At 35.5% G+C, this 26,518-nt stretch overlaps 1 protein-coding gene across 10 annotated transcripts in view; it reads left to right on the top strand.

The window, feature by feature from the left end:
• The window catches only part of EML5 (EMAP like 5), a 209,296-nt gene that overhangs the window by 91,400 nt on the left and 91,378 nt on the right, over positions 1-26,518 (top strand). For all 10 annotated transcript variants that reach the window (XR_010123781.1, XR_010123780.1, XM_063651965.1 and 7 more), the window contains exons 9-16: positions 4,567-4,823; positions 7,229-7,441; positions 14,662-14,829; positions 15,500-15,606; positions 16,109-16,227; positions 18,462-18,648; positions 24,113-24,218; positions 25,610-25,703. Coding sequence is in view for 8 of the 10 variants with exons in the window: in XM_063651965.1 (XP_063508035.1) it covers positions 4,567-4,823; positions 7,229-7,441; positions 14,662-14,829; positions 15,500-15,606; positions 16,109-16,227; positions 18,462-18,648; positions 24,113-24,218; positions 25,610-25,703 (1,251 nt within the window). In the remaining 2 variants the exon portion in view is untranslated. The remainder of the gene's footprint in view (positions 1-4,566; positions 4,824-7,228; positions 7,442-14,661; positions 14,830-15,499; positions 15,607-16,108; positions 16,228-18,461; positions 18,649-24,112; positions 24,219-25,609; positions 25,704-26,518) is intronic.

The raw sequence follows: 26,518 nt of genomic DNA, 5'->3' as shown, positions 1-26,518 counted from the left end.
TATTTCTGCAAGGCGACTAACATTGCAAAGTCCTTTTCTACCATTTTGCCATCCTCACTTCCCACCATTTTCTGTTAAAAAAAATGCTCATATCAGAGAGTCAAATGAAAACTTGCAAATATTTTAAAATAGAAAATTATATATACACATATGGAACTTTGACTTATAGTAAGCTACATTGTGTTATCAACATCAGACTCCTCAGAGGCACCCATTCCTTCTCATGAATAGTGAGAGAGACTTCATAATAGTGGAAGAGCTTGATAAGGCTAATAAATTATGCTGAAGATGGAGTAAGGTTTCCTATAGGGTATGGGATAGATTATTAATAGTTGTAAATATATAAAATTGTCATTTTATTTATTGATTGATTGAGACAAGGTCTCCCTGTCTTGCCCAGGCTGGAGTACAGTAGCACAATCACAGCTCACTGTAGCCTCCAACTCCTGGGCTCAAGCAATCCTCCCATCTCAGTCTTCCAAGTAGCTGTGACTACTTGGAAGTAGCCACCATGCCTAGCTAATGTTTTAATTTTTTGTAGAGATGTGGTCTTGTCATTTTGCCCAGTTGATCTCAAACTCCTGAGCTCAAGCAATCCTCCTGCCTTGGCCTCTGAAAGTGCTGGGATTACAGGCATAGAGCCACCATGCCCAGTCAAATTGTTATTTTAAATTCTACCAGTGGCTAGCCACTTGTCTCTCTCTGACAATGTTACTACCACATTTTATCAACTTTAAAAGGGATTATGATAGTTTTTTCTGAAGAAATCACACATTCATTTAAAATTTCTTTTCAAATTATTTATATTTTTTCTGTTGTGCATCTTGGGAGTAGTAAGTTCCAAAAGTTGTCTCCTGGCTTTAAAAAAGTAACTCTTTGTGTACATCCATTATTTTTTCACATCAAATGGTTGGTTGCACCCCCACCAAAGAGCCCTATTAGAACATGCTCAACGTGTCCCATCTTAAGTTTCATGCCTCAAACCAAAGTCTCTTTCTCTTACATCACATTTCTACTTTCCTCCCTTTCACAAGAGTGTTTCTCATAAAACTGTCTAACTTTATTCTCTTTTCTTGTAATTAACTTATCAACCTCTATCCTCATTCCTATATGGCTTCTGCTTTCAGCTTTATGTTGAAAAACACTCACTAATTGTACCCTATGTCCCTAAAACTAGGAGACGTTTTTCACTTCTCATTTAGCTTGAATTCCCAGCAGTATTGGATTCTCTTAACCACTTGCTGCTTCTCAAAATGCTTTCTCCCTTGGCTTTTAGGTGTTTGTTCTCTTTCTGTTTTCAGCTTACTTCTCTAGCCCCATTTTCTTCATAGGCTAATTATCTTTTGCCCAGCAAGTAAATATTAGAGTTCCTCAAAGCTCAGGCCTAGACTTTCTCTTCTTTTTACTCTATATTTTTTCCCTAGATAGTCTCATTCTGCTAGTCTCATTCTGCCTCTGCCGTCAGTTACCACGCATAGCCTGATGGCCCCGGATGCACAGCTCCAACTGTTATCTCAAAACTCGAGCTATGCATATCCAGTTACTTATTTAACATCACTTGGATGTCTCAAAGGCACCTCCAACTCAGCATTTCCAAAACCGAACTCATGATATCCCTCCCAAACTGATCATCTGTCCATGGGCCGTATCCTAGTGAATGGCACCATTATCCATGTTCCTAAGCAAAAAACCTAGGTGTTTTCCTTAATACCTCTTTCTCCTGAACCCACCAGCTGTAATTCATCACCACCACATCCTGTTGATTTTGCTTTCCTAATTAATTTTCTAGGAACATATTAATTAAGGTTTGTGAATAAGATTAGAATTATGTCTTTAACCTATAGTACGTATTATGTCCTATAATAGTAGGGAATATAATACTACATTGTATTTTAAAGAAGCTCACTTTTTTCTGAAGTCTGAGAAACCATCATTTGCAGTAACCTTTTAATTGGTCTTGATCCTGTTACTATGCTCCTTTAATTTGTTTTGTTGTTGTTGTTGTTGTTTTGAGACGGAGTCTCACCCTGTCGCCCAGGCTGGAGTGCAGTGGCAGGATCTCAGCTCACTGCAACCTCTGCTTCCCGGGTTCAAGTGATTCTCCTGCCTCAGCCTCCTCAGTAGCTGGGATTACAGGCAGATGCCACCACACCTGGCTAATTTTTTGTATTTTTAGTAGAGACGGGGTTTCACTGTGTTAGCCAGGATGGTCTCTATCTGATCTTGTGATCTGCCTGCCTCAGCCTCCCAAACTGCTGGGATTACAGGCGTGAGCCACCACACCCAGCCTTATTTGTTTTTTATCTTGGAACCAAATCAGTGATCTGACTGGTACATCTTATCCTAGCTTAACCTCACAAATTAAGACCAAAAATCTTAATAAGACATATGAGGCCCCCACTTCATGATTTTCCCTTAGCCTCCCGCAACAGACTGAGTTCACACCAAAGTCCCCTTGCTTGTGTCCATTCAACTACAGTGGCTGTCACAAGCTGAACTTGAATACTTTCTCTTGCCATCAGCTCTTTCACGTACTGTTGTCTCTGCTGAAACATAGGTCCTTTACCTCCAGTTCCTGTCTTCTGCTGAGCTAAATCTCATTCATTCCTCAGAACAAAATGGAGACATTATAGCTATCTACTCCACTTCCTTTGATATGTCTCCCCAGAATCACTCAGCTAGAAATGATTCTTCTGTTGTATGCTCTGATCAACTCTGTACCTTTACTTTGTGGTGTATTATGAACTGTTCATGTATGAGTATTCCCAGGCTTTTGCCTCCTTCTGCTTCTTAAACCATAGTGGTCATATATTTGTCTCCCAGAGACTTAATTCAGAATGTTTTAAAAAATTAACAAATTTTCATCTAATAGTTGTCGTCTTTGCTTTAAAGTTGTCAGAGAAACTCTTCATGTGACAGTAGTCATATAATTATAATATTGACGTAGCAATATTATACTAAAAAACCAATCAGTCAACCACAATCTCTCTCTGTTACCTTCTACCGTGTGTGTGTGTGTGTGTGTGTGTGTGTGTGTTGGTGAGCAGGGGACATGTTAACAGAAAACCTTGGACATAAGACATTCTTCTTTTCTTAATTGGAAGCAATTAAGTCTCTAGAACAAAAATGCTATAAAAAATACCAAAATACTTCTGAAGAATTTTCCAGAAGCATTTTAATGAAGGTCATGAAGATTATAATTATAAAATTTTAAATAAAGGAAGCATAAAAAGTAAAAGCTGCCAAATAGTGCCTTAGACTTTTCTTAAAAATCTTACTCCATATAGGGAGGGAGGAATGGATGGATGGATGGATATGGAGCAAAGGGCAATAAGGTATATGGATTTAATGTTAACTTGAAGGAGTCCCTGAGAAATGCAGAGGCAGCTGTATGAGTCTATGCATAGGAAGAGGACCTTGCAAGTTGCAGAGGCAAAGGTGATGTTGACCAGGGAAACTTAAAAAAAAAGTACAGAAGCTTCAAATAATACAATCTTGGGTTTATCTTGGGGCTCATTTTTCTATTTCTATTTCTAACACTACGTTGGTTAGGGTAATCAGTAAGTACTATAATTAACAGGCCCACAGCTGTATAGTGACTCAAATACAACTGAAGATTAAGTCTTGCACATGTAACACAAGTCAATGAACGCAAAATTTTTCTGTAGAAAAGTCTCTGACACTGATTGAAAATAAGAATTTTTACTTCTTCCTACCTTTTCTCCCTCCCTCTGCCTCTCCTCCTCCTGCCGACAAACTCCACAACTTTGGAAACTCCGTGGTGTTTTACTACATATTTATCCATTTTTTGGCTGTTAGTAATATCTGTATTATTTTGGATACTCAATAAGAAGTCATCATTGAAAAAAAGTTCCACTTCACTGGTCAACATGGTCCCTAAGGGAGGAATGTGTGTTCTATTTAAAAACGTCAAAAAAATTAGCCAGGTATAGTGGTGTGCACCTGTAATCCCAGCTACTTGGGAGGCTGAGGTATGAGGTGAGAATCGCTTGAACCCCGGAGGTGGAGGTTGCAGTGAGTCGAGATCATGCCACTGAACTCCAGCCTAAGCAACAGAGCGAGACTCTGTCTCAAAAAAAAAAAAGTATTACTGAAGTAATATAGATGAATTCATCCTTTATTATTTCCTAAATGTAATTTTGCACATTTAGCTCCTTACAAAAAAAATTGTTTGAAAATTAGTGTTTAAATTAAACATTTTTCATAAACTCCATATTTACAAAGAACTTCTTTTACCATAAAAATCTATTACTTTATTTCCTTTATTCTTTATTAACTCCAGAAATTTAGTATGGATCTCTGAAGTACTTAAAGTAATTTAGAAACTGAAATTCATCATTTTCCTGTATGTCTGGCATATATTGTTTCCATGTGTTTCTGTTCAGCAACGTATTGTTGCTGAATTAATACTACTTGTGTTATTTATGTTTATTTTATAGTTTATAAACACTTGATACAGCTTCACAGTCATTTTAGACATGTTTGAAATGGAATTAATTCTGTTGTGACTTCTGTTCATGTAGTCTCATTTTTTCTTTTTAACAGAGATATGACGGAAGTTGTACATATTAAAGATAGGAAGGAGGCAATTCATGAGTTAAAATATTCACCAGATGGAACTTACCTTGCTGTTGGATGCAATGACAGCTCGGTTGATATTTATGGAGTTGCTCAGCGTTATAAAAAAGTTGGCGAGTGTTTGGGATCCCTTAGTTTCATCACTCATCTGGACTGGTCTTCAGACAGTAGATATTTGCAGACAAATGATGGAAATGGGAAAAGACTTTTTTATAGAATGCCAGGTAACAATTTCTAGCAAATTATAGATTTGTAGTGCCTATACAATATTTTAGAGTTTTACTGGAAGCAGAGTGTAAGTTACATTTGATCATAGGAAATCAAAGAAGATCTGAGCTAATATTTCAGGCATTGTAGACTTTTCTGTAAGGCTGCTTTATTATATTGAAATCCTTTTGTGTTTTTTCTCAACTCTATTGAGGTATAATTGACATTAAAAATTGTATATATTGAAAATATACAATGTAATGTTTTGATATATACATTGTGAAACGATTTCCACAATCAAGCTAAATGATGTGTCTGTCACTTCACATAGTTACCATTTTTGTGTGTGTGCGTGGTGAGAACATTTAAGTTCCACTCTCTTAGCAAATTTCAGGTATATCATACAGTAACAGCATTATTAACCGTACTCAACAAGCTGTATATTAGATCTTCTGAATTTATTCATCCTGTATAACTGAAACTTATATCTCCTTATATCCACCCCGGCCCCCACCAACCTCTACCTCTCGCAGTCCCTGGCAACTACTACTATAAATCCTTTGGTTCTTAATTAAAACTCCTTTGGCTGGAGGATCTAAAACAGATTCTCTTTTTATTGAATACCATACCATGAGCATAGTGTATGGTAAAGTACCACTGTATCTTAGTCAAAAATGCCATTTTTATGGGTGGAACTAATTAAGTGAATATAATTACTAGAAATGTGTGACCAATACATTTTTTTGTGTGTTTATCTCAAATAAACTTTGCAGGCTGGGCATAGTGGCTCACGCCTGTAATACCAGCACTTTGGAAGGCCACAGTGGACCCGATAGCTTGAGCCCAGGAGTTTGAGACCAGCCTGGGCAACATGGCGAAACCGTGCCTTTACTAAAAATACAAAAACTAGCCGGGTGTGGTGGTATGCACCTGTGGTCCCAGCTATTCGGGAGGTTGGGATGGGAGGGTCATTTGAGCTTGGGAGGATGAGGCTGCAGTGAGCTGTTATGTTGCCACTGCATTCCAACTAGGCCACAGATTAAGAGGCTGTCTCAAAAAAATAAACAAATAAACTTTGCGAATATTAATAATATAACTAACTAACTTTGAAAAACAGAATTTCAACCAAAGATTTTAAAAGAGAGGAATAGGCTATGTGCAGTGCCTCACACCTGTAATCTCAGCACTTTGGGAGGCCGAAGTGGAAGGATCTCTTGAGCCCAGGAGTTTGAGAACAGCCAGGGAACATGGTGAGACCACATCTCTACCAAAAAAAAAAAAGAGCAGGGTGTGGTGGCATGCACCTGCAGTGGGAGGATCATTTGAGCTGGGAGTTCAAGGCTGCTGGGAGCCAAGATCGTGCCAGTGAACTCCAGCCTGGGTGAAAGAGCAAGACCGTGGCTCTAACTAAACAAATAAGTAAATAAATTAGCAAGTGAGTGAGTGCATGAATGGATGGAATAAAAGAAGAATCATCAAAATATTACCTTTTAGTATTTTTTTTTTTTTTTTGAGACAGAGTTTCGCCCTGTTGCCCAGGTTGGAGTGTAGTGCCATGTTCTTAGCTCACTACAGCCTCTGCCCCCCAGGTTCAGGTGATTCTCCTACCTCAGCCTCCCGAGTAGCTGAGATTACAGGTGCCCACCACCATGCCCAGCTAATTTTTGTATTTTTATTAGAGATGGGGTTTTACCATATTGGCCAGGCTGGTCTTGAACTCCTGACCTTCAGTGATCCGCCTGTCTCGGCCTCCCAAAGTGCTGGGATTACAGGTGTGAGCCACTGCACCCAGCCACTGCATAGTACTTTATTTGTTGTGACGCTTAGGGAATTAGTCACTATCTTCCAAGAACCTATTATATAAAATTAGCTGCATAATTCAATTAATGCATCTCCCAAAAAGTTTTTCATTAACAGTCTATATGTAATGAAGACTGACTGCGTCCTAAAGTCCTCTTACCTAATGTAAATATATTATCCTACACTCATCCTTTCTTCTTGGTCTTTTCCAGTTCTCTCTTTTTTCCTCAACTATGTATCTGAGGCTTCTTTTTTAATACCTGATTTGCCACTTTCTCATAGCTTTTACCTTTTTTATAACTTTACCCTGTTATGACTAATCTGTATCATTTTTTAAGTAGGATTCAGTTTTATTCTCTGCATAATTGAACCTGCTAAGCTAATCATTCGAGACAATGTGTGTCTCTGAATCAGTATAATTTTTGTAGTAGCTTTTTATAAATTTCTTGCGTTTAGTTTTCTTTTCTCTTAACCCAAACTTACCTACCTATTTATGTATTTTCCTCTAAGTGGGGTGGGAAGATACATTAAATTTTGGAATTTACTATGTTCTCAGTACAGTTTAGCCTTGAGAAAATCAAATGAAATAACTTCTTAAATTAAGACTCTGATTTATTTTTAGGAGGAAAAGAAGTGACAAGTACGGAAGAAATAAAAGGTGTTCATTGGGCTTCATGGACATGTGTTTCAGGCCTTGAAGTAAATGGAATTTGGCCCAAGTATTCAGATATCAACGATATAAATTCAGTAGATGGAAATTATATTGGCCAAGTTTTAGTTACAGCTGATGACTATGGAATTATAAAATTATTCCGATATCCATGTTTAAGAAAAGGTACCTTTTCTTTCAAAATATTAAGTAATCTCTCTCTCACAGAAGACTTTTATGTTCTTGCAGAAAATTAGTCTTGAGATAAATTAAAGGATTTCATATTTTTTAAAATTACACTGATTGGTGAAGGGTTTCATTTTGCTAATTCAAAAATTATTGTCATATGCTGCATTTATTTTGGTCATGAAGTTTTATTAGAAAATTCTTTTTGAATTCATATGTTGTTATGAATGCACTATATCTCTTTTCAAAGAAACATTTTTCTTTTCACTTCGTGAGTTCTTTCATAGAGTCAGACTGTGCAATGATGGTTGTATTTTTTTTTTTTGAGACAGGGTCTTGCTCTGTTGCCCAGGCTGGAGTGCAGTGGTGATCTCTGCTCACTGCAGCCTCCACCTCTTGGGTTCCATCAACCCTCCTGCCTCAGCCTCCCAGGTAACTGGGATTACAGGCATGCGCCACCATTCCCAGCTAATTTTTGTATTTTTAGTAGAGACAGGGTTTCACCATGTTGGCCAGGCTGTGTCTTAAAGTACTCACCTCAGGCGATCTCCCCACGTCAGCCTCCCAAAGTACTAGGATTACAGGCATGAGCAGGGTTTGATATGGTTTAGCTTTGTGTCCCCAGCCAAATCTCATTTTGAATTGTAATCTCCAGGTGTTAATGGAGGAACCTGGTGAGAAGTGATTGGATTATGGGGGCAGTTTCCTCTATGCTGCTGTTGTGATAGTGAATGAATTCTCACGAGATCCAGTGGTTTTATAAATGGTAGTTTTTCCTGTGATCTCATGCACTTCTCCTTCATGCCACCCTGTGAAGGGGGTGCCTTGCTTCCCCTTCACCTTCTGCCATGATTGTAAGTTTCCTGAGGCCTCCCCAGCCATCCTGAACTGTGAGTCAATTAAATCTCTTTCCTTTATAAATTACTCAGCCTTGGGCAGTTCTTTATAGCAGTTTGAAAATAGACTAATACATAGTCTTATCATTTGGTTCTTTTCTACATATTTTATGTATCACCTCTTTTTCTTGGATCTCTTCTAAAATAATATGAATCATTCTGTTCATAGACCTGGGATAATTAAATAAAATGTTAGGTATCATTTATTTATTCCATGCCTATTTCATAAAGTATTTGAGTCAGCTCATAACAAGTCCGTAAATACTAAAGTAACTATACAAATAGAGAATCAGTATCAGGGGAAATATAAATAGAAATACTGTATTCAAACTAGATAAAGAAAATGATAGTAGTCAAACATCAAATTTGATTCTGAGCTTTGTGGAAACCAAAAATAAAGCAGTGCACAAAATAGTTTTCATTCTACATTTAAAAAAAAAAGCAACTTACTCCTCTAGCAAATCAAAGTTTCTTTGGAAAATTTTCGAGGAACTTTCCTGTGGTATGGGACTTTATGTTAGATGTAGTGAATGTGTATTCCTAGAGCGTCAACACCTATAACAGATGCAGTAGTGATTTTCACCTGGCTTGTTGATACAAGCTGTTGGGCAAACATTAAAAATGTAGCTTAGTAAAGGTGATTTTTGGAAACAGCTAAAATAGTTTGATTCAAATATATAATCTGCTGATGTCAAACTTAAGGGCTCAATTTTTCCAGAAGCCCAGGCTGGTATTTCTGTTGTGCCTTTAAGGTAAAGTGATGAGTTTAAGATCTTGCCAGCTTGGCCAGGTGCGGTGGCTCACACCTGTAATCCCAGCACTTTGGGAGGCTGAGGCAGGCGGATTACGAGGTCAGAAGATTGAGACCATCCTGGCTAACATTGTGAAACCCTGTCTCTACTAAGAAATAGAAAAAATTTAGCCAGGCATGGTGGCGGGTGCCTGTAGTCCCAGCTACTCGGGAGGCTGAGGCAGGAGAATGGTGTGAACCTGGGAGGCAGAGCTTGCAGTGAGCCGAGATCGCACTGCTGCACTCCAGCCTGGGCGACAGAGCGAGACTATGTCTAAAAAAAAAAAATCTTGCCGGCTTACCATGTTATTGATTCCTGCCTGTGAGATGTCAGCTTCCTAGATACATGTGAAGATATTTCACTAAGTATGTTAATAAAGGTGTGTTAGTCTGTTTTCATACTGCTATAAAGAACTTCCTGACACTGGGTAATTTATTTTTAAAAAATGAGGTTTAATTGACTCACAGTTCCTCATGGCTTGGGGAGGCCTCAGGTAACTTACAGTCATGGCAGAAGGTGAAGGGGAAGCAAGGCACAACTTACACGGCAGCAGGAGAGAGAGTGGGAACAATGGAGGGAACTGCTGAACACTTTTAAACTGTCAGATCTTGTGAGAACTCACTCACTGTCACGAAAACAGCATGGGAGAAACTGCCCCCATGATTCAATTACCTCCCACCAGGTCCCTCCTTCAACACATGAGGATTACAATTCGAGATGAGATTTAGGTGGGGACACAGAGCCAAACCATATCAAAAGGCTGGCTAAATATCTAACAATTAAAGTACCCTATTTCAGAGTCCCACTACATAGCCAGGACATGAGAGTCACCATGCACAACAAATTTTAAGATGATACTTGCCTGGTTATAAAGTGTGAGATTCAGTAATAGTCATGATGATCTTACTCTTAGACATTGCTCCTACTTATTTCACATACTGACCTCTAAGCAAAAACAAAAATGCTTTAATCTGAGTTTTCTTAGTCAAGTGAATAGGATTTATTGGTTATTTTTATCATTTGCAAGAGAGAAGTTGGTATTATTGCACAATAATTTTATTTCATTTATAAAATGTGTAATAGTTCTTTGAACTGCTGTGTGAATATTTTACCAAAGCCTAAGAAAATTAGTCTTGTCTAAGAGATTATTCACTCCTTCAAGGACATAAGTATAAATTGCTTCTCTTTTTTGTTTCCCTTTTGTTAGATTTTTTGTTAGTAATTTATTTTCTAGTAAGGATGATTTTTATTTCTAGGCACTTGAGAGTCAGCTTGAGATCGTAGCTAGGTAAGTGGGAAAGACAGAATACGACTACTGCATTTTTAATGGATTAATATAAGTATTTTAAGATTTTATGTTTTGCAGACCACTTGGGCCAAAAAAGATTATGTATTAATTGAATTCACATAATTACATACCTTGAAGTTGGCAGTATTACTAGAAATATACTCTTTTAGATTAATTATTAAGCTGCATTGCTAGTCCAACTTAGGTAGCTGATGTATTAATATATTTTAGATATCCACTCAGGTAATATTCATTAGGTGACTTAGAAGTGCAGCATTTACAAAATGTGGACTTTAGATAATAGAAGTAGTTTATGTTATAGAATCATTGTAATTGAAACAAAAAATATATGAAGTTAGCTCAAAGAGAGAATGATCATATGAACCACATATACCCTACATATTGTACTTTAATTTCAGCCCAAAGCATTCCACCCCTCTTCATATTTTTTCTTCATTATCATCTTCTTTTTCTCTAGTTTCACCTGCTCTTGACCATAATCTCTCTGAAAGAATCCAGGACTCTTCCTAGGCAGCAGCATAGGGGCTGTGGTGGACGGTGAGCAGGTCAAGGTCAGGGAGAATGGAGAGGTGAGGGCAGAGTTACGTTAGCCCATCGCCTCCATCACTGTTAATAATGGCCAAGACCCTTCTGTACTTCTTGTTGACAAATGAAAATTTATATTTGGAGAAAATATCATTCAGATTCCAGGAAATTCATAGGAAAAAACAAATATCTAACAAAGAAAAACAAATTTATAACAGGGAGTTATTCTGTGCTATTTTCCATATTGTTGCATGTAGCTTTAATGCCTTTTTTTTCACTGCTGCAAAATATTGTGTTGTAATTATATGCTGCAATTTATGCATTTATTCTCCTGTCATTGGACATTTGGGTCATTTCCCATCCTTTGATATTAAATGCAGGTTTCTCAAAGGAGTGAAATAACTAGGAGTGAAATTTCTGGGTCATGGAGAATGTGAACGTTATAAGAAAATAACTAAATATTTTCCAAAGTGGTTATCCAATTTTACAAAGCCTGTTGATTCAGCACTTGATATTGCTATACTTTCTAACTTTTGCAAATCCAGTTAGTGTAAGTGATGTCACATTGAGGTCTTAATTTCCCTTTGTCTGACTACAAATGAGGTTAACCATCTTTTAAAATGTTTTGGTCTTCTGTGTTTTCTCCTCTGTCAAACATGGGTTCATATCTCTTTCCTATTTTTTTATTGGGTTATTTCTTTTATTGATCTTTAAGAATTACTTTATATACTCTAATAATACAAATGCTTTGTAATTTTTATAGTTTGCAAATATCTTTTCCCAGTTTTTGGCTTGCCTTTTTATTTTCTTAATGATGTGTTTTCTTGGCCAGTTCTTAATTTCAGTGTAGTCAAGTCTATTTCTCTTTCTTTTCTTATAGGTAGTGTAGTTTTGTATATTAAGAAATTCTTACTTTTACTAGGGTCAGAAAGATATTTTCATATATTTATATATTCCCATATCTAGAAGTTTAATATCATTAAAACATAGTTAAATGGAGAAAAATCTTTTGTCATATTGATACAATATATTGAAAATATTTAGTTCACATTACCCTTGTGTGAAAATACACATTAAAACACATTAGAAAAGAAATGGAGTCATTGAAACACAAATATTTTAGTATATTTCTTTATCCTTACCAAGAATTTTCATCTTTTAAATTAGGAAGCTTCTATAATCATTATAGCTTGTCTTGATAAATTTTTTCTCTGAGATATTCGTACTAATTGATGATACACTGTTTAGGCCTTAACTATTCTTATTACTGAATCATTTTTTATTGTAGTTTTCATAATCAAAAGGTACCTTGTGAGCATATAATCCAATTTACATTTAAAAATGAGAAAATGGAGTCCAAAAGAGGTTTGGTGGAATGCTCAAACTTCCATGCTATTAATGGTCAAACTGATGTTCAAGCACTAGTCTTTTGATTTCAATTCTAATATTCTTTAAGCTACATCAAACTTTTGCCCTCTTCTGTGCATTAGAGGGGTTGGAATCATGTTCATGCCCTCTCAGTTTCCTTTACTACTCTTTCCTCCATTACAGTCTAGCATTCCAACTCAAATGTCCAAGCAGAGCAAAAGGAAATGTAATCTTTCCTTTTCCTTTCTTTTTCTCTTTCTTCAAATATCTAATGAGTGTTTGCTATATACCAGGCACCAGGGATATATATTAAACAAGACACCACTGCTGTCTTCAAAGAGCTTATAGTTTTATTGGAGGAGTTAACAAGTAAATAGACTATTACATTTCAGTGTTGTGTAAGTATAATCACAAGGAGTAATCACAGAGAACTCTGGAAGCATGTAACTTGGTCTTGGTGAGTCAAGGTCACTTCATGAAAGATATGATATCTAGGTTCACTTTTAAGATACCCATTTATCAGAACGAGTTATTAAAAATTAAACTGGTTATTAAAATTATTAATACAGTCCCATTGACTAAAAATAACTGGTTTCTCTTAGACTTATTTTACAACTTTCTTGTTTAGCTGTCTTGGTTTATCCAAGAGGGTCTTTGAAAAGTCTCAAAGAAAAGTTTGGAAGGGACTTACAGGATTATTTGTACCTCTCTGTATCACTCAGTATAGGCAGAGTAGATGCTGAGATAACTCTTTAATTTGTCCTAACATTACAAATTGTAGATCTTAGAACTGAATTTTATTTGTTAGAATTTCTGGCTTTAACTTTTCAGACTCTCTGATGTCTAAGAGTGCTTAAGAGTTGCATCAAAGGTAGTAGTAGTAGCCAAAGCCCTCTTGACAGGCAAGTAATGCATTCCTATATAAGAGCCCTTACCTCACAGGACTTTGCTGGGCTGAACTATGCGAAGTTAAATTAGTGACTTATATTAAGCTATGTAAAAAATTTATTCCTAAAATACCTATTACTATTAAGCAGCAGTAAATTATAACTTTAGATGAGTTTTGATTCTGTCTTATGCGTTAATTATGATAGTTATCTTAAATTAATGACTAAGATGAAAGTTTTTCTCCAGAATTTCATTGATGAGGCTTTGACATCCTGATATACAAGTCTTCTATAACTTAATATAAAATGTTTAAAACAATATCAAAATGAAGCTAAGCATCATTGTATCCTGTGTACTTTAATAAGAATATCTATATAATGCCACATACCAGGATGAAGAGATAGAGATTATATTCTAAAAATATATTCCTGTCAGATGTAGTGGCTCATACCTGTAATCCTGACACTTTGGGAGGCTAAGGCAGGAGGATTGCTTGAGCCCAGGAGTTCGAGACCGGCCTGGGCAACGTAGCAAGACCCTGTCTCTGCCATAAATAAATAAATAAATAAATAAATAAATAAATAAATAAATAAATAAAATATATCCCTATTATCACATAGATTTTTAAGAAAATTAACCACAAAGTTAAATGATTCATTTATTATTGGAGAAATTGGGTGTATACCACCGTAGCCAAATGATACAGCTTAACATCTCTAATGATAGAACTGACCATATGCCCTGAAATGACATATCCAAAAGGATACAACATTGCCCATACCCAAAACACATCACCTGAATCTAATCATGAGGAGGCATTAGACAAAACCCAAATTGAAATATATTTTTAAAAATATCTGGATTTTTAAAATGATTATAAAGGACATTGTTGGAACAACTGGGCATATTTGACTTTGATTAATATGATACATTACATTGATTGACTTTTTAATGTCGAACCAAACTTGCATTCCTGGCATAAATCTCATTTGATTATGTTGTTTAATCGTTTTTATATGTTGCTGAATTCATTTTGCTAATATTTTGTTGATGACTTAAGTCTTAAAAGGATCCTCTGGCTGCTTGGGTTGAGAATAATGGGGGTAAGGTCGAGTTGATTAGTCCTTTGAATTTCACTTAAGCCCAAAGGCCTCAGGCCAAAACATTCAAATGTTTTAATATAAAAACAGTTGATCCCCAGGTTTTTCTCAAAGTGGTAAGATAATGCCTCACAGCCTTTGTGGTTCCTTGTGAATCAGCAGAGGAGATATTTGCATTCCTTGATACAGATTCATTCATTTGTTCAATTTTTGAGTCAGCATTTTTCCCATTTGTTTATAATTCAGATAGACGGATGATACAGTGGTTCATGTATAAAAATTGTTTGAAATGGTATTTTGTTTAGCATTTGTTTATCAATTTAAAGATATATTTTTATTATAGGGGCCAAGTTTAGAAAATATATTGGCCATTCAGCTCACGTAACTAATGTCAGATGGTCACATGATTATCAGTGGGTTATTTCTATTGGTGGAGCAGATCACTCTGTCTTTCAGTGGAAATTTATTCCTGAAAGAAAACTGAAAGATGCTGTTCACATAGCACCCCAAGGTGAGTAGTATACATTACCTAAACAGTTTCCCTGTCAAATAATTCTTCAGTAACCCCCAAATAACAATTTTATATTAAAGTATAATCTGGCCTCATAAGTTAACAGTGTAGTTTGTTATTAGTAGAAATTTCAAGTTAAAATATTAGTTCTATTTGTTTAAAGTTAGATGTCACAGGGTGTGGAATACAAAGTAATTTTGATTGCATTTTAATCTGTCAAATAATGAGTGAAGAAACAGTTATATTAATAGCAAAACAAACATTTAATATATCCTCTGAGAGATGGGTATCTAGATTTTGTAAATGCTTTTATTGACAAAAATTATCTAATGTCAATTCATCTGTTGCGTATAGTATTTTTAGCTATTTTTCATGTTAATTATAGGTTATATTCACTTATATTTGCACAGACATTTAAATTTGATGTAGCGGTCATTGGGGAGCCAGTGAAGGGATTTAAAGGAGCTATTGAGTTTGCAGTGAGTGGAGAGGAAGATAATCTGTAGTACAGTTTACTGACATCTGTGTCACTTGAATAGGTAATTTCATTTGATTGTTTTATGGCTTGTCTCCATGTCAACTGACATAGCTCTTAATCATTAATTTTCCAGTGCTGTTTTGAAAATGAATCTTCTTTAAACAAGTAACATTTCATTTTTAAAAATTACAGAAAGTCTGGCTGACTCTCATAGTGATGAATCAGATTCAGATCTGTCTGATGTTCCAGAACTGGATTCTGAAATTGAACAAGAGACACAGCTCACCTACCGTCGACAGGTAATTTTCCATATCACATGGTTTTTCTCTAAAAAGTCTAATTTCTTCTTTATCTTGCTCCCCATTAGTCATCTGTTGTTATCTTTTGTGGCTTTAATTTCCCAAGCAATGTATGACTATATTAGTTTTCCCACTGTCAGTGTTGAGTACACTTGTGTAAAATTTTTTTTATATTAAATGCTTGGTATATTAAGTATGTTTGCCTTCTATTTGTCTATAGGATTTTGTCATAGTATACTCACATTTATTCCTTTAACAGTATTCTTTTATGAAGTATAAAAATTTCCTGGAACACTAAATATCTATTTGTCAGTGTGATATGTAGAAAATGTGAATTTGTTTGTTCTTTCCGAGGGAGTAAATTTCATGAATTACCTTTTCATTTAAGACTATTATTAAAGCTGTTGTTTTCAGACAATGTCTGAAAGTTATATTGGGAGTATATGAACACCTTTATTAGTATATATTCTAAGAATATTTCTACTTGTATACATTTTTAAAGGTTTACAAAGAAGATCTACCTCAGCTTAAAGAACAATGCAAAGAGAAACAAAAAAGTGCTACTTCTAAAAGAAGAGAGCGGGCTCCAGGAAATAGTATTCGATTACACTTTGTTCACGGGTATAAAACAACTATCATTCATTTATTTGTTTGAATTTTGGTTCATACTTAACTAGCTTAACATCTCTAATGATAGAACTGACTGTATCCCCTGAAATGACATATCCGAAAGGATACAACATTGCCCATGGGGAAAACACATCGCCTGAATCTAATCATGAGGAGACATTAGACAAAACCAAATTGAAATATATTTTTTTAAATATCTGGATTTTTAAGATGATTATAAAGGACATTGTTGGGACAACTGGGCATATTTGATTTAGATTAATATATTACATTGTGTGTAATATATCGTATTAATGATGTATGTGCTTTGTGACTTTAAACAAGTCACTTAACCTCTCTGTGTCTCTTTTTTTCTGTCTGTAAAATGACGATAATAGTACTCTTAGTCCATTTCACATTGCTATAAAGGAATACCTGAAGCTGGATAATTTATAAGGAAAAGAGGTTTATTTGGCTCAGTGTTCTGCAGGCTGTACAAGCAGGGCACCAGCATCTGCTCAGCTTCTGGTGAAGCCTCAAGAAGCTTTTACTCATGGCAGAAGGCAAAGGGGGAGCAGGTGTGTTACACAGCAAGAGAGAGAGCAAGAAAAAAGGGATTGAAAGGGAAGGGGGTTGCTGGACTCTTTAAGCAATCAGATCTTGTATGAACTAATCAAGAGAAAACTTACTCATCACCAAGGGGATGGTACCAAGCCATTCATGAGGGATCTGCCCCCATGACCCAAACACTTCCCACCAGGCCTAATATCCCACACTGGGGATCACATTTCAGCATGGGATTTGGACAGCACAAATATCCGAATCATATCAAGTACCTGCCTTACAAGGTTCTGATGAGGAGTGAATAAGGCAATGCTAGTGGTGACTTACAACATTATGTGGCACATAATAAGCACTATGTAAGTGTTTATTAAATAAAATATAAATTTGTCTTATGAAAGTTTCATATGTGTGGAAATGGGCCTCTTTAAACAATTAAGTAAAATGTAAGAGATAATCATCTCCCCTCAATATGTCTAATTTGGAATGATATTGTGACTCTTCTTGCGTGAGTATTTTTGCCTAAATGTTTTAATTTCACCAAAATACAGGTTCTGGATTCTCTTAGAACATCTGGAAATACAGGTCTCACATTTCAGCTTGGCAGAAACAGATTTTCCAGTCTGACTCTTTTCTCCTGTTCACCCAGCATTCATTTTCATACCTGACTGATAATACTTATCAAGAATTTGAAAAAGGATTTATTTAGTACAAGTATTTTTTCTCCAGTATTAAAATGGCAGCAGTTTCTATGCAGTTGTATTTTATGAATTGGGTTTCTTTGAAGTGCAAAGCAAGGTTGCTATAAAGAGACTTATATTGACCATTTTAAGATTTGACTACTTTGTCTTGGATGAGTATAATATTTTAAAATTGTTGTTTAAACTTATTTTTGGAATATATGTTGTATTCTCATGGTCCAACAATGTGTATAAAAGGGTACAGTTTGAAAATCTTTCTCCCACCTCTGCCCTCCCAGCCATCATTTCCCCTCTCTGCAGATGGTTACTATTACTTAGTTTCAGAAATACTTACACAACAAATACAAATATATATTCTTTTCTATACCTTTTACTTATAAAAAGCAATTGTTTTTGTTTTATAGTATACAATTTTAATATTATACTTATGTAAATAGTAGTATACTATACATACTATTCTCTACCTTGTTTTTTTCACTCAATATTATAGCTTAGATTTAGCTATTTGCAGTCCGAGCAGTTCATAAAAGTTTATTGGATCTGAGATGGTGGTATTTTTTTAATTGTTCAGGCTGGGCATGGTGGCTTACACCTGTAATCCCAGCACTTTGGGAGGCCAAGGTGGGTGGAGCTCAGGAGTTTGAGACCAGCCTGGGCAACATGGCAAAACCCCATCTCTACAAAAAATACAAAAATTAGCCAGGCATGGTAGTGCACAGCAGTAGTCTCAGCTACTTGGAGGGCTGAGGTGGGAGGATCGTTTGAGCCTAGGTGGTCAAAGTTGCAGGGAACTGCAATCACACCACTGCACTTCAGCCTGAGTGACAGAGCGAGACCCCATCTCTTAAAAAAAAATTGTTTAGTATCCTGTAAAACTAGAAATTGAATGATTCACCCAAAGGGTACCTACTTCTCCCCTGTATATTCTGTATTGATCAGATAAAAGGCCAAAATTAATTGTATGTGATTTGTTTTCTATATTAGTTACAGAGGTTATGACTGTCGAAGTAATCTGTTTTATACTCAAATTGGTGAAATTGTGTACCATGTGGCAGCAGTGGGTGTCATTTATAATCGACAGCAAAACACACAGCGTTTTTATCTGGGTCATGATGATGATATTCTCTGCCTAACTATTCATCCTTTGAAAGACTACGTGGCAACAGGCCAGGTAGGTTTGAAAGACTGACAATAAGCCAGATAAGCTACACCTTTGTCTGAGTTTAAATAAATTAATCATATATCTCTTTTATGTTCTAGGATGTGAACAGTAAAGAATTCTTTAGAATGGGTTTTATTTTCAGATTATAAATAAAATTTACCCCAAACTTTTTTCCTACAGTTTTAATTAAAGTTTGTATTGTTTTAATTCATATTATTTTAATTTAAATTTGGAACTCATAGCTCTGGCTTGTTTTATTTCTGTCATGATATTAATTTTTTAAATTAGTAAAGTTAGAGAAAACAAAGACTACAAATCTGGTTTCTTTAGGTTGAGTTACCTAAAACAGTAAATTATTTAACAAATGTCCTGTGACAAACCAAAGGACTATGTCTCTTTATTTTACAACCATGATAGTAATCTATTCAGGTTTATCAAAGTAGAAAGCACAAATATTGAAATAAAAAATCCTGAGAAAATCTTAACTGATACCTCTCTATATGGATATTCTTAGAGAAGGAAGGGAAGAAATGATGTTTATAGATTTTTCTTATGTGTAAGTACTTTACTAGTTTATTCATGTATATTTATTTTATTCTCACCTCAACCATGTGAGAGTAAAATTATTTTCTTCAGTCTACAAATGACGAGGTTTAGGTTTGGAGAAATTAAATAATTTGCTTAAGATCAATCAGTTAATACGTAGTAAAGCCTAAAGCCTTCAGTCTGTCTGGCTTTAAACACTGTGTAAATACACCTTCTAGCTAGGATATGTGGAAAAGGGATCAACTTGCATCCTCCTATATAGCTTTCCTGAAAGGAGAGAAAACTCCTCCCTTTTTTCTTTCTCCCATTCTTCTTCCTTTCTTTGTGCCTCTCCTTACTTGCTCTTTCTCTCCATCTTTTCCCTCTCCTTCTTCCTTTCTTTCATTCACTCAAAAACATTCATCAAGCACATTCTATGTACCAAGAAATGTGCTAGGAATATAAAGATAAATAAGACAACTTCTTGCCATGGCGAAAATTCATATTCTGAGTTGTGATACAGTGTCCTAAGTATAGATCAGAGAAGCTTCTCTGATCTATATTTATGACAATACCTTAGCACTATTGATGTTTTGGGGCAGGTAATTATTTGTTGTGGGAGGCTGACCTATGCATTGTAGGATATTTAGCAGCATCCCTGGTCTCAACCCATTAGATGCCAGTAACACCCACTTCCCTGAGTTGTGGCAACCCAAAATGTCTCCAGACAGTGCCCAGATGTCTCTTGGAAGGCAAAATCACCCTGTTTTTAAATGTAGAAATATGTACAAAGCCTGGTAACAATGTAATGAAGAACTAATGATTAATTTTGCCCAGTAGAATCAAAGAAACCCTCATAGAGATGATGACATTTGAGCTGAGTTGTTTACCTGGCAAAGGGGAAGTTGGGGGAAAGCATTCTAAGTGTATTACAGCATCTGTAAAAGTAGGGCAAAAAAAAAACCCAGCTTATGTAAAGAACTATGAGTAACTCACAGTGTTCAAATCTTAGAATGCATTATGGACATTAGTTGAGGAACTAATCAGGAGGGTAGGTAGAGGTTAAAACTACCTGGTTAACCTATATATTAACACAAACTGGGTCTTGGATGCACAGTTGTATTTAATAGTTTATGATCTAACCTTTCCGGTACAGGCACTTTCTGAGAGACCTTTGTCCTCATTTGGGACATTTTGTTGTCAGGTTTTTGTGTTTGTTTTTGTGGATATTTGCCTCATTCCACCTGTGAGTTTTCAGGTAGACAGAGGTGATTAAAAACTCTGTTCTAAGATGGTTATTGTAGTGGAGTAATGGGTTTGCAGTAATAAGTCATGCTTTTCCACTGAAGGGGAGGGCTTGGGAATCCCTGAGACTAGATAAAGTTAAGTCGTTGGAAGAATTCCTTAATTGGAAATTTTCCCTTTGTGTTTTGATGCGTTGTTTCCTGAAAATAACTCAGGGATGCTCCTGGTTTGTCCATCTACTGCTTTGATTCCTTGGATCCCACCCATTCTTTCACTTTAAGAAAAAAAACAAATAATTATTGCAGAGGTCTCTGTATTTTGCAGCTTCCCTTTTGTAAGAAGCACTTTTCCCAAATAAAACAATTTTAAAAAAAGAAATTTAGATGAAAAATCTAGAGAGTTTTGTCTTTTGGAGACTTAAATACAAAGAATAACCCCTTGTCAGGAACTGTGATCTTAAGTGGAAATGAAAGAATGTGAAAGAAACTTACCTGGAAAGTTGAGTAACATGACTAATTGTACCATAATTTGGAAATTTTGTTTAATTCAGCAAATACTTGTTGAGTGCTTCCTATTCAAAAGCATTAAATGTTGTGGGGGAAACAGAGATAAATCAGACTGGCTGCCACTATCGGGAGCTCACAATGTAGTACAAGAATTGGACAAATTATTCTGTGTGTATATGTATGTGTGTGTATATATATAGATATAATTCACTAAAAATACACTGATTTAGATGTCTTGTGGGCAACTCAGATTCAACATGTCTAAAATGGAGATAAACAGGATTAATCTTCCCTTCCAAACCTGTTCATCGTTTTATGTTTCCTTCTTAGAACATAGCACTATATTAACTTGGTTGCCTAAGCCTGGAAGTTAATCTTGTTCTTCACCCCTAAAGCTACTCAGTCCTCAAGTAGCACCCATTCTTTCACCTGAATATATATTTATTCTTTATCTTCAATATTCTTTTTATCTTTAATTTTTCCATATCTCTACTGACAATCAATGCTTCACAATTTCTGAAACATTACTACAGCCATTGGTCTGCTGCTAAAGTTTTTTCCTCTATCCATTTTCCCCATTCACTAGTAATCTTTCTAAAAGTCTTAAAATTCTTCCATATTTATTAGTGTTAACAGCTTGTAGGCTGTCTAAACAGCTGTCTAAATAGCCACAAGCTATAAATGATAAGAGATAAAAAGGGGAGATTGGAGAGTCAGACTTGGTTAAATGCAATTCAAGGCATAACATTAATGCAGAGTTGACTCCCAATGCAATTCAAGGCATTTAACCAAGTCTGACTCTCCAACTCCCCTTTTTATCTCTTACTATTTGCCTCTTTGTAAACTATTTTCTTGCCTTCTGAGATATATAGAATTTGTCCAACACGTATAATGCTATTTCACATCTTTTCCTTAGTTCCTTCGTCTTGGAAAACTCTTCCCCTCCACTTCTATTCAACCTTCCAACTTCATCTAATTTCTGCTCCTTTTAAGACTTAGGCTAAGCCTATCTGAGAACTCTCCCAACCTCTCCCTTCTCCCCTTCATCCCTGAGTGAGATGCCCTAAGTGTACTTTAATAGTACTCAATATTATACTAAATACTGTCTATACCTCATGGAATGTGATATTGAAATACAAGCTTTTCCACTTATTCGCTACTGGCAAATTACCTAACCTCTCTTTACCTTCGTTTCTTCATCCTTTAAAATAAGGATATTATCTGTTCCTATCTCGTAGAGTTGTTGTGATTGGTACATGAGTCAATGTTCGTAAGGTGCTTAGAACAGTTTCTGGCACATAAATCACTTCTCAGTGAGTGTTAGTCATCATCATAATTTCCAGGTGAGATGTCCAGTAGACAATTGAAAATGTAAGTCTTGGATTCAGAGGAAAAGTAACTGCTCGAGAGAAGGACTTGGGAGGTATTTATTGATTTAACCACTGAAACTATAGAAGTGAGATAACTCAGGGCAAAAATGAAGAATGAGAAGACTGGAGAATTAAAGACCATCTTGGGAGAGGTTTGTATTTAAGTAACAGGTGAGGAAATTGAGAAGGAAACTCAGTAGTAGTAGTCAAGGAAGCCGGGCACCGTGGCTCATGCCTGTAATCCTAGCACTTTCAAAAACTGAGGCGGCAGATCACTTGAGCCCAGGAGTTCAAGACCAGCCTGGACACATAGTGAAACCCCATCTTTACAAAAAATACAAAAATTAGCCGGGCATGGTGGCACATGCCTGTAGTCCCAGCTACTTGGGAGGTTGAGACAGGAGGATCACTTGAGCCTGGGAGGCGGAGGTGGCAGTGAGCCAACATCATGCCATTTCACTTCAGCAGGGCAACAGGAGTGAAACCCTGTCTTTAAAAAAAAAAAAAAAAAAGGAAACCAGAGAACCAGAAGAGAGTAGTACAGTAATATCATCAAAAGCATCAAATTCTGTAGAAGTTTTTATATAAAAAGAAAACTTAAAAGTTACTGGTACTACTGTGTACCCACAAAAAATGTTAAAAGTTTTCTAAAAAGTTACTGGTAATGTTTGGCTGAATAACTTAGTGAACTATTGGCTGATTGCAATGTTATTTGTTGTATCTTTTTATAAAATCAATCTCGGCCGGGTGCGGTAGCTCACACCTGTAATCCCAGCACTTTGGGAGGCCAAGGCAGGCAGATCACCTGAGGTCGGGAGTTCGAGACCAGCCTGACCAACATGGAGAAACCCTGTGTCTACTAAAAATACAAAAAATTAGCCGGGTGTGGTGGCACATGCCTGTAATCCCAGCTACTTGGGAGGTTGAGGTAAGAGAATCGCCTGAACCCAGGAGGTGGAGGTTGCGGTGAGCTGAGATCGTGCCATTGCACTCCAGCCTGGGCAACAAGAGTGAAACTCTATCTCAAAAAAAATAAAAAATAAATAAATAAATCAGTCTCAAAATTAACTATAATTGACAGCTCTATTAATTATTTCAGGAGTTGTCTCTATATACAAAGATATTATATCTCTGTGCTTATGGTTAAAGAAAGTGATTACTTGAGTCTAGAGGAATAATTAAGAATTGATAGTTTACCTGTGCGTTAGTGAACATCATAAACCAAGTTAAAAAATAAGTGACAGAGTGCTGCAGTAAAATTGCCTTTTCAGGTCTGTAGACATGCTTGGTACTTTAACTCCCTCTGAATATTCGTTTACCCCATTATTTTAGTCTGGAATTCTTTATATTCAAGTTCTGTACTTTCTGAAGGCCCACCTCCAGTACCTTCTCTTCTATGGACTCTTTCTCCACAGCCTTTTCATGTTCATTAAGCATCTATTAAGAGGTGTTTGTCTTTCATTGATAATGTCCTGTTTTCCCAGTGAGTTTGCAAAAGTTACCTGAACATCTTATTGCTCATTGTATCTAGCATAGAAACAATAGATATTCAGTAAGCATTTATTATCTTTATTGATGAAATATATGATAAAAGTCACATAGTTCTAGTTACATCATTCCTAGAAACACTGAGCCTAGCCACATTAGCTTTTGAACAAGCATAAGAAAAAATTATTAGTCACTTATATAGTTTGCTTTAAATTTTTATTTAATAAATGTCTGTGGTAAATAAGTCAAGCTGTAAAAATGTCTTGTTTTATTTCCTTTTAGTAGATATGGAAATACTTTAATTGTATATAATAGCTTCTATAATTCTTTCTATTTTAGGTTGGTAGAGATCCCTCAATTCACATATGGGATACAGAGACCATTAAACCATTGTCCATATTAAAGGGCCACCACCAATATGGTGTTAGTGCCATTGATTTCTCAGGTAAGGCTGTTTGCTGTCTCAGTAAGAATGAACAAAATGCAAAGGCAACACATAGCATTTTAATCTAAGTCAGTGTTACCTAAGCTTGTCATTTAGCTGTGACATTCACAGTTTTTATCAAATGTGTATACTGTTATCCTTATCAAATACTATGAAAGTGTGGATTTGCTAGCTAGTTTATAATTATAACTTAATGAGTATAGTTTTAATACCTATTAAAATTTGCATGTTTCTATTAACATAAAAATGTTTATCTACGTAACAACCTAAATTCCTCTCAGTTACCACAGGTGGTTTGCATCTCCCACGTTGGGCAGGCACTGATCTCACTTACTGTTTTATAGCCAGAGTAAACTTTGAAAATGTTTAGGGTAAAAGGCTAGCAAAGGAAGAGTTGAGAATTGAAATACTTGTTTTAGACATATTTATACAGTGACAATTTTAAACTGTCTTGTAAAAATAATTTCAGATCATATTAGCGCTTTTCTGTTTGTTTAAAAGTTTGACAACTACAGATAGGTCTACGGTGAAAGCTAGGGTGTGAATTGGGAAGAGGGAGGAAATACATTAATAGAGAATTCTGTATTAAGAAACAGTGAATTAATGCTTTTGCTGCTCTGACTGAAGTGATAAATTATACATAGTAGAGTTCAGAGGGAAATATATATACATATTCAAAGAGTTGCTAACAGTTAAGAAACTAGAAAATGAATTGCAAACTAAGTGAGTCACCAAGAAAAATACCACTGGAGCAATGAGGAACTAATTGAGCCTTGCAAAGTGTGGTAAAATGGAAAATATTTTCTTGTGGTCTGAGCTTTTACAGCCTATAAACATGCACACCCATAGGATATTCACTGATCATTTGTCGCAGTGATTTGTCTAATATATTCATTACGTATTGCTTGATATGATTGACCTTTACTAAAAGTAGTCATATTAGTGGCAGCATGTTGTTGTAACTTACGTGTTTTTCATTTGATTAACTTTTCATAATTACTCAAAGTTCTTATATTACAATAAATTTCTTATGGTGAATTTAATTAAAATAAATATTTTCTTCATCCGTTTGTTAGTTTTCCCTTTCCTTCTATTTTTTAATCTTTTTTTTCTTCCATTTTTCTTATCTCCCTCCTCCCATCCCAACCTGATGGATAGATAAGGAAAAGGAGGTCAGGTGTGATGAGAGCAGATACGTTTAGAGGATTTGAGAAACTTTTATTCTCCCTCCCTTATAAATTCTGGTTCTTTTTATAGCTGTATGCATGCCTAACATTTAACATTATTTTATCGAATTTTAAATATAGGATGTGGGTTTAGAATATATACTGAATGTTTTCTCTCTTCTGAATGCTAATAGTCAGTTTGTCTCTCTCATTAATTTTCCACAGCGGATGGGAAACGTTTGGCATCAGTTGGCATAGATGATAGCCATACTATTGTGCTGTGGGACTGGAAGAAAGGAGAGAAACTTTCAATAGCAAGGTAGTAAAAAAACTTGATATCACATTTGCAAAATACTAGAATTACTTTGGACTTAAAAAAATTTTAAATTAAAACAATTTTGAAATCAAGCAAATATGTAACTTTTTATTGCTTCCATGTTTATTACCATTGAATAAATAATATAATCATAGTAAATGATTTCAGAATTTCTTTGTAGATTTATCCCTTGTGAACCCACTTTTAAATATAACTATAATATGGCATTGGATATAACTATCTAAAATCTCCATGTACAGTTAGAGTGTGTTCTACTGTATGATAGGCTATTATATAGCTGTTGGAGACCATGATCAAATGCTCATATATTAAAGTGAAAAAAGATACATATGCATATATGTCACAAAGAAGTTATAGGTTTTTATTTTCTTATATTTTTCTTCATTTTCTAAGTTTTCTACAGTGAGCATGTATTTTTTACAGTAATATTAACAATGCTTTAAAGGAGGAACTAGTCAACAGTGTCAGAGATTTTAACCTGCTATTTATTAAAGCGATGTTAAAGCACTTTAAATATATAGATAAATGCTTTTTATGGAGCATATAGATAATGCCCAAATTAACAATAGTTTAAGAGGAACTTTGTAGTTGGAAAGGCTATCTTAAGCTATAACAAAGTATTGTTTTAAAATTGCCTTTAACCCATTCATGCCACAAATAGCATTCCCTATGGCACAGTACTATAGTAGGTATTATAGATGCTGTCCAAAAGAAGTTCAGTTTTGACCATTTCTGTCTTTTGAGATTCTCTTGAGCAGAGTTACCATATTAAAATGATGACAAAAGAACAAATACAG

The sequence above is a fragment of the Pongo pygmaeus genome, chromosome 15 (assembly GCF_028885625.2).
Source record: "Pongo pygmaeus isolate AG05252 chromosome 15, NHGRI_mPonPyg2-v2.0_pri, whole genome shotgun sequence".
Classification (NCBI taxonomy): Eukaryota; Metazoa; Chordata; class Mammalia; order Primates; family Hominidae; genus Pongo; species Pongo pygmaeus.
This window is presented reverse-complemented; position numbering and strand designations above follow the sequence as displayed.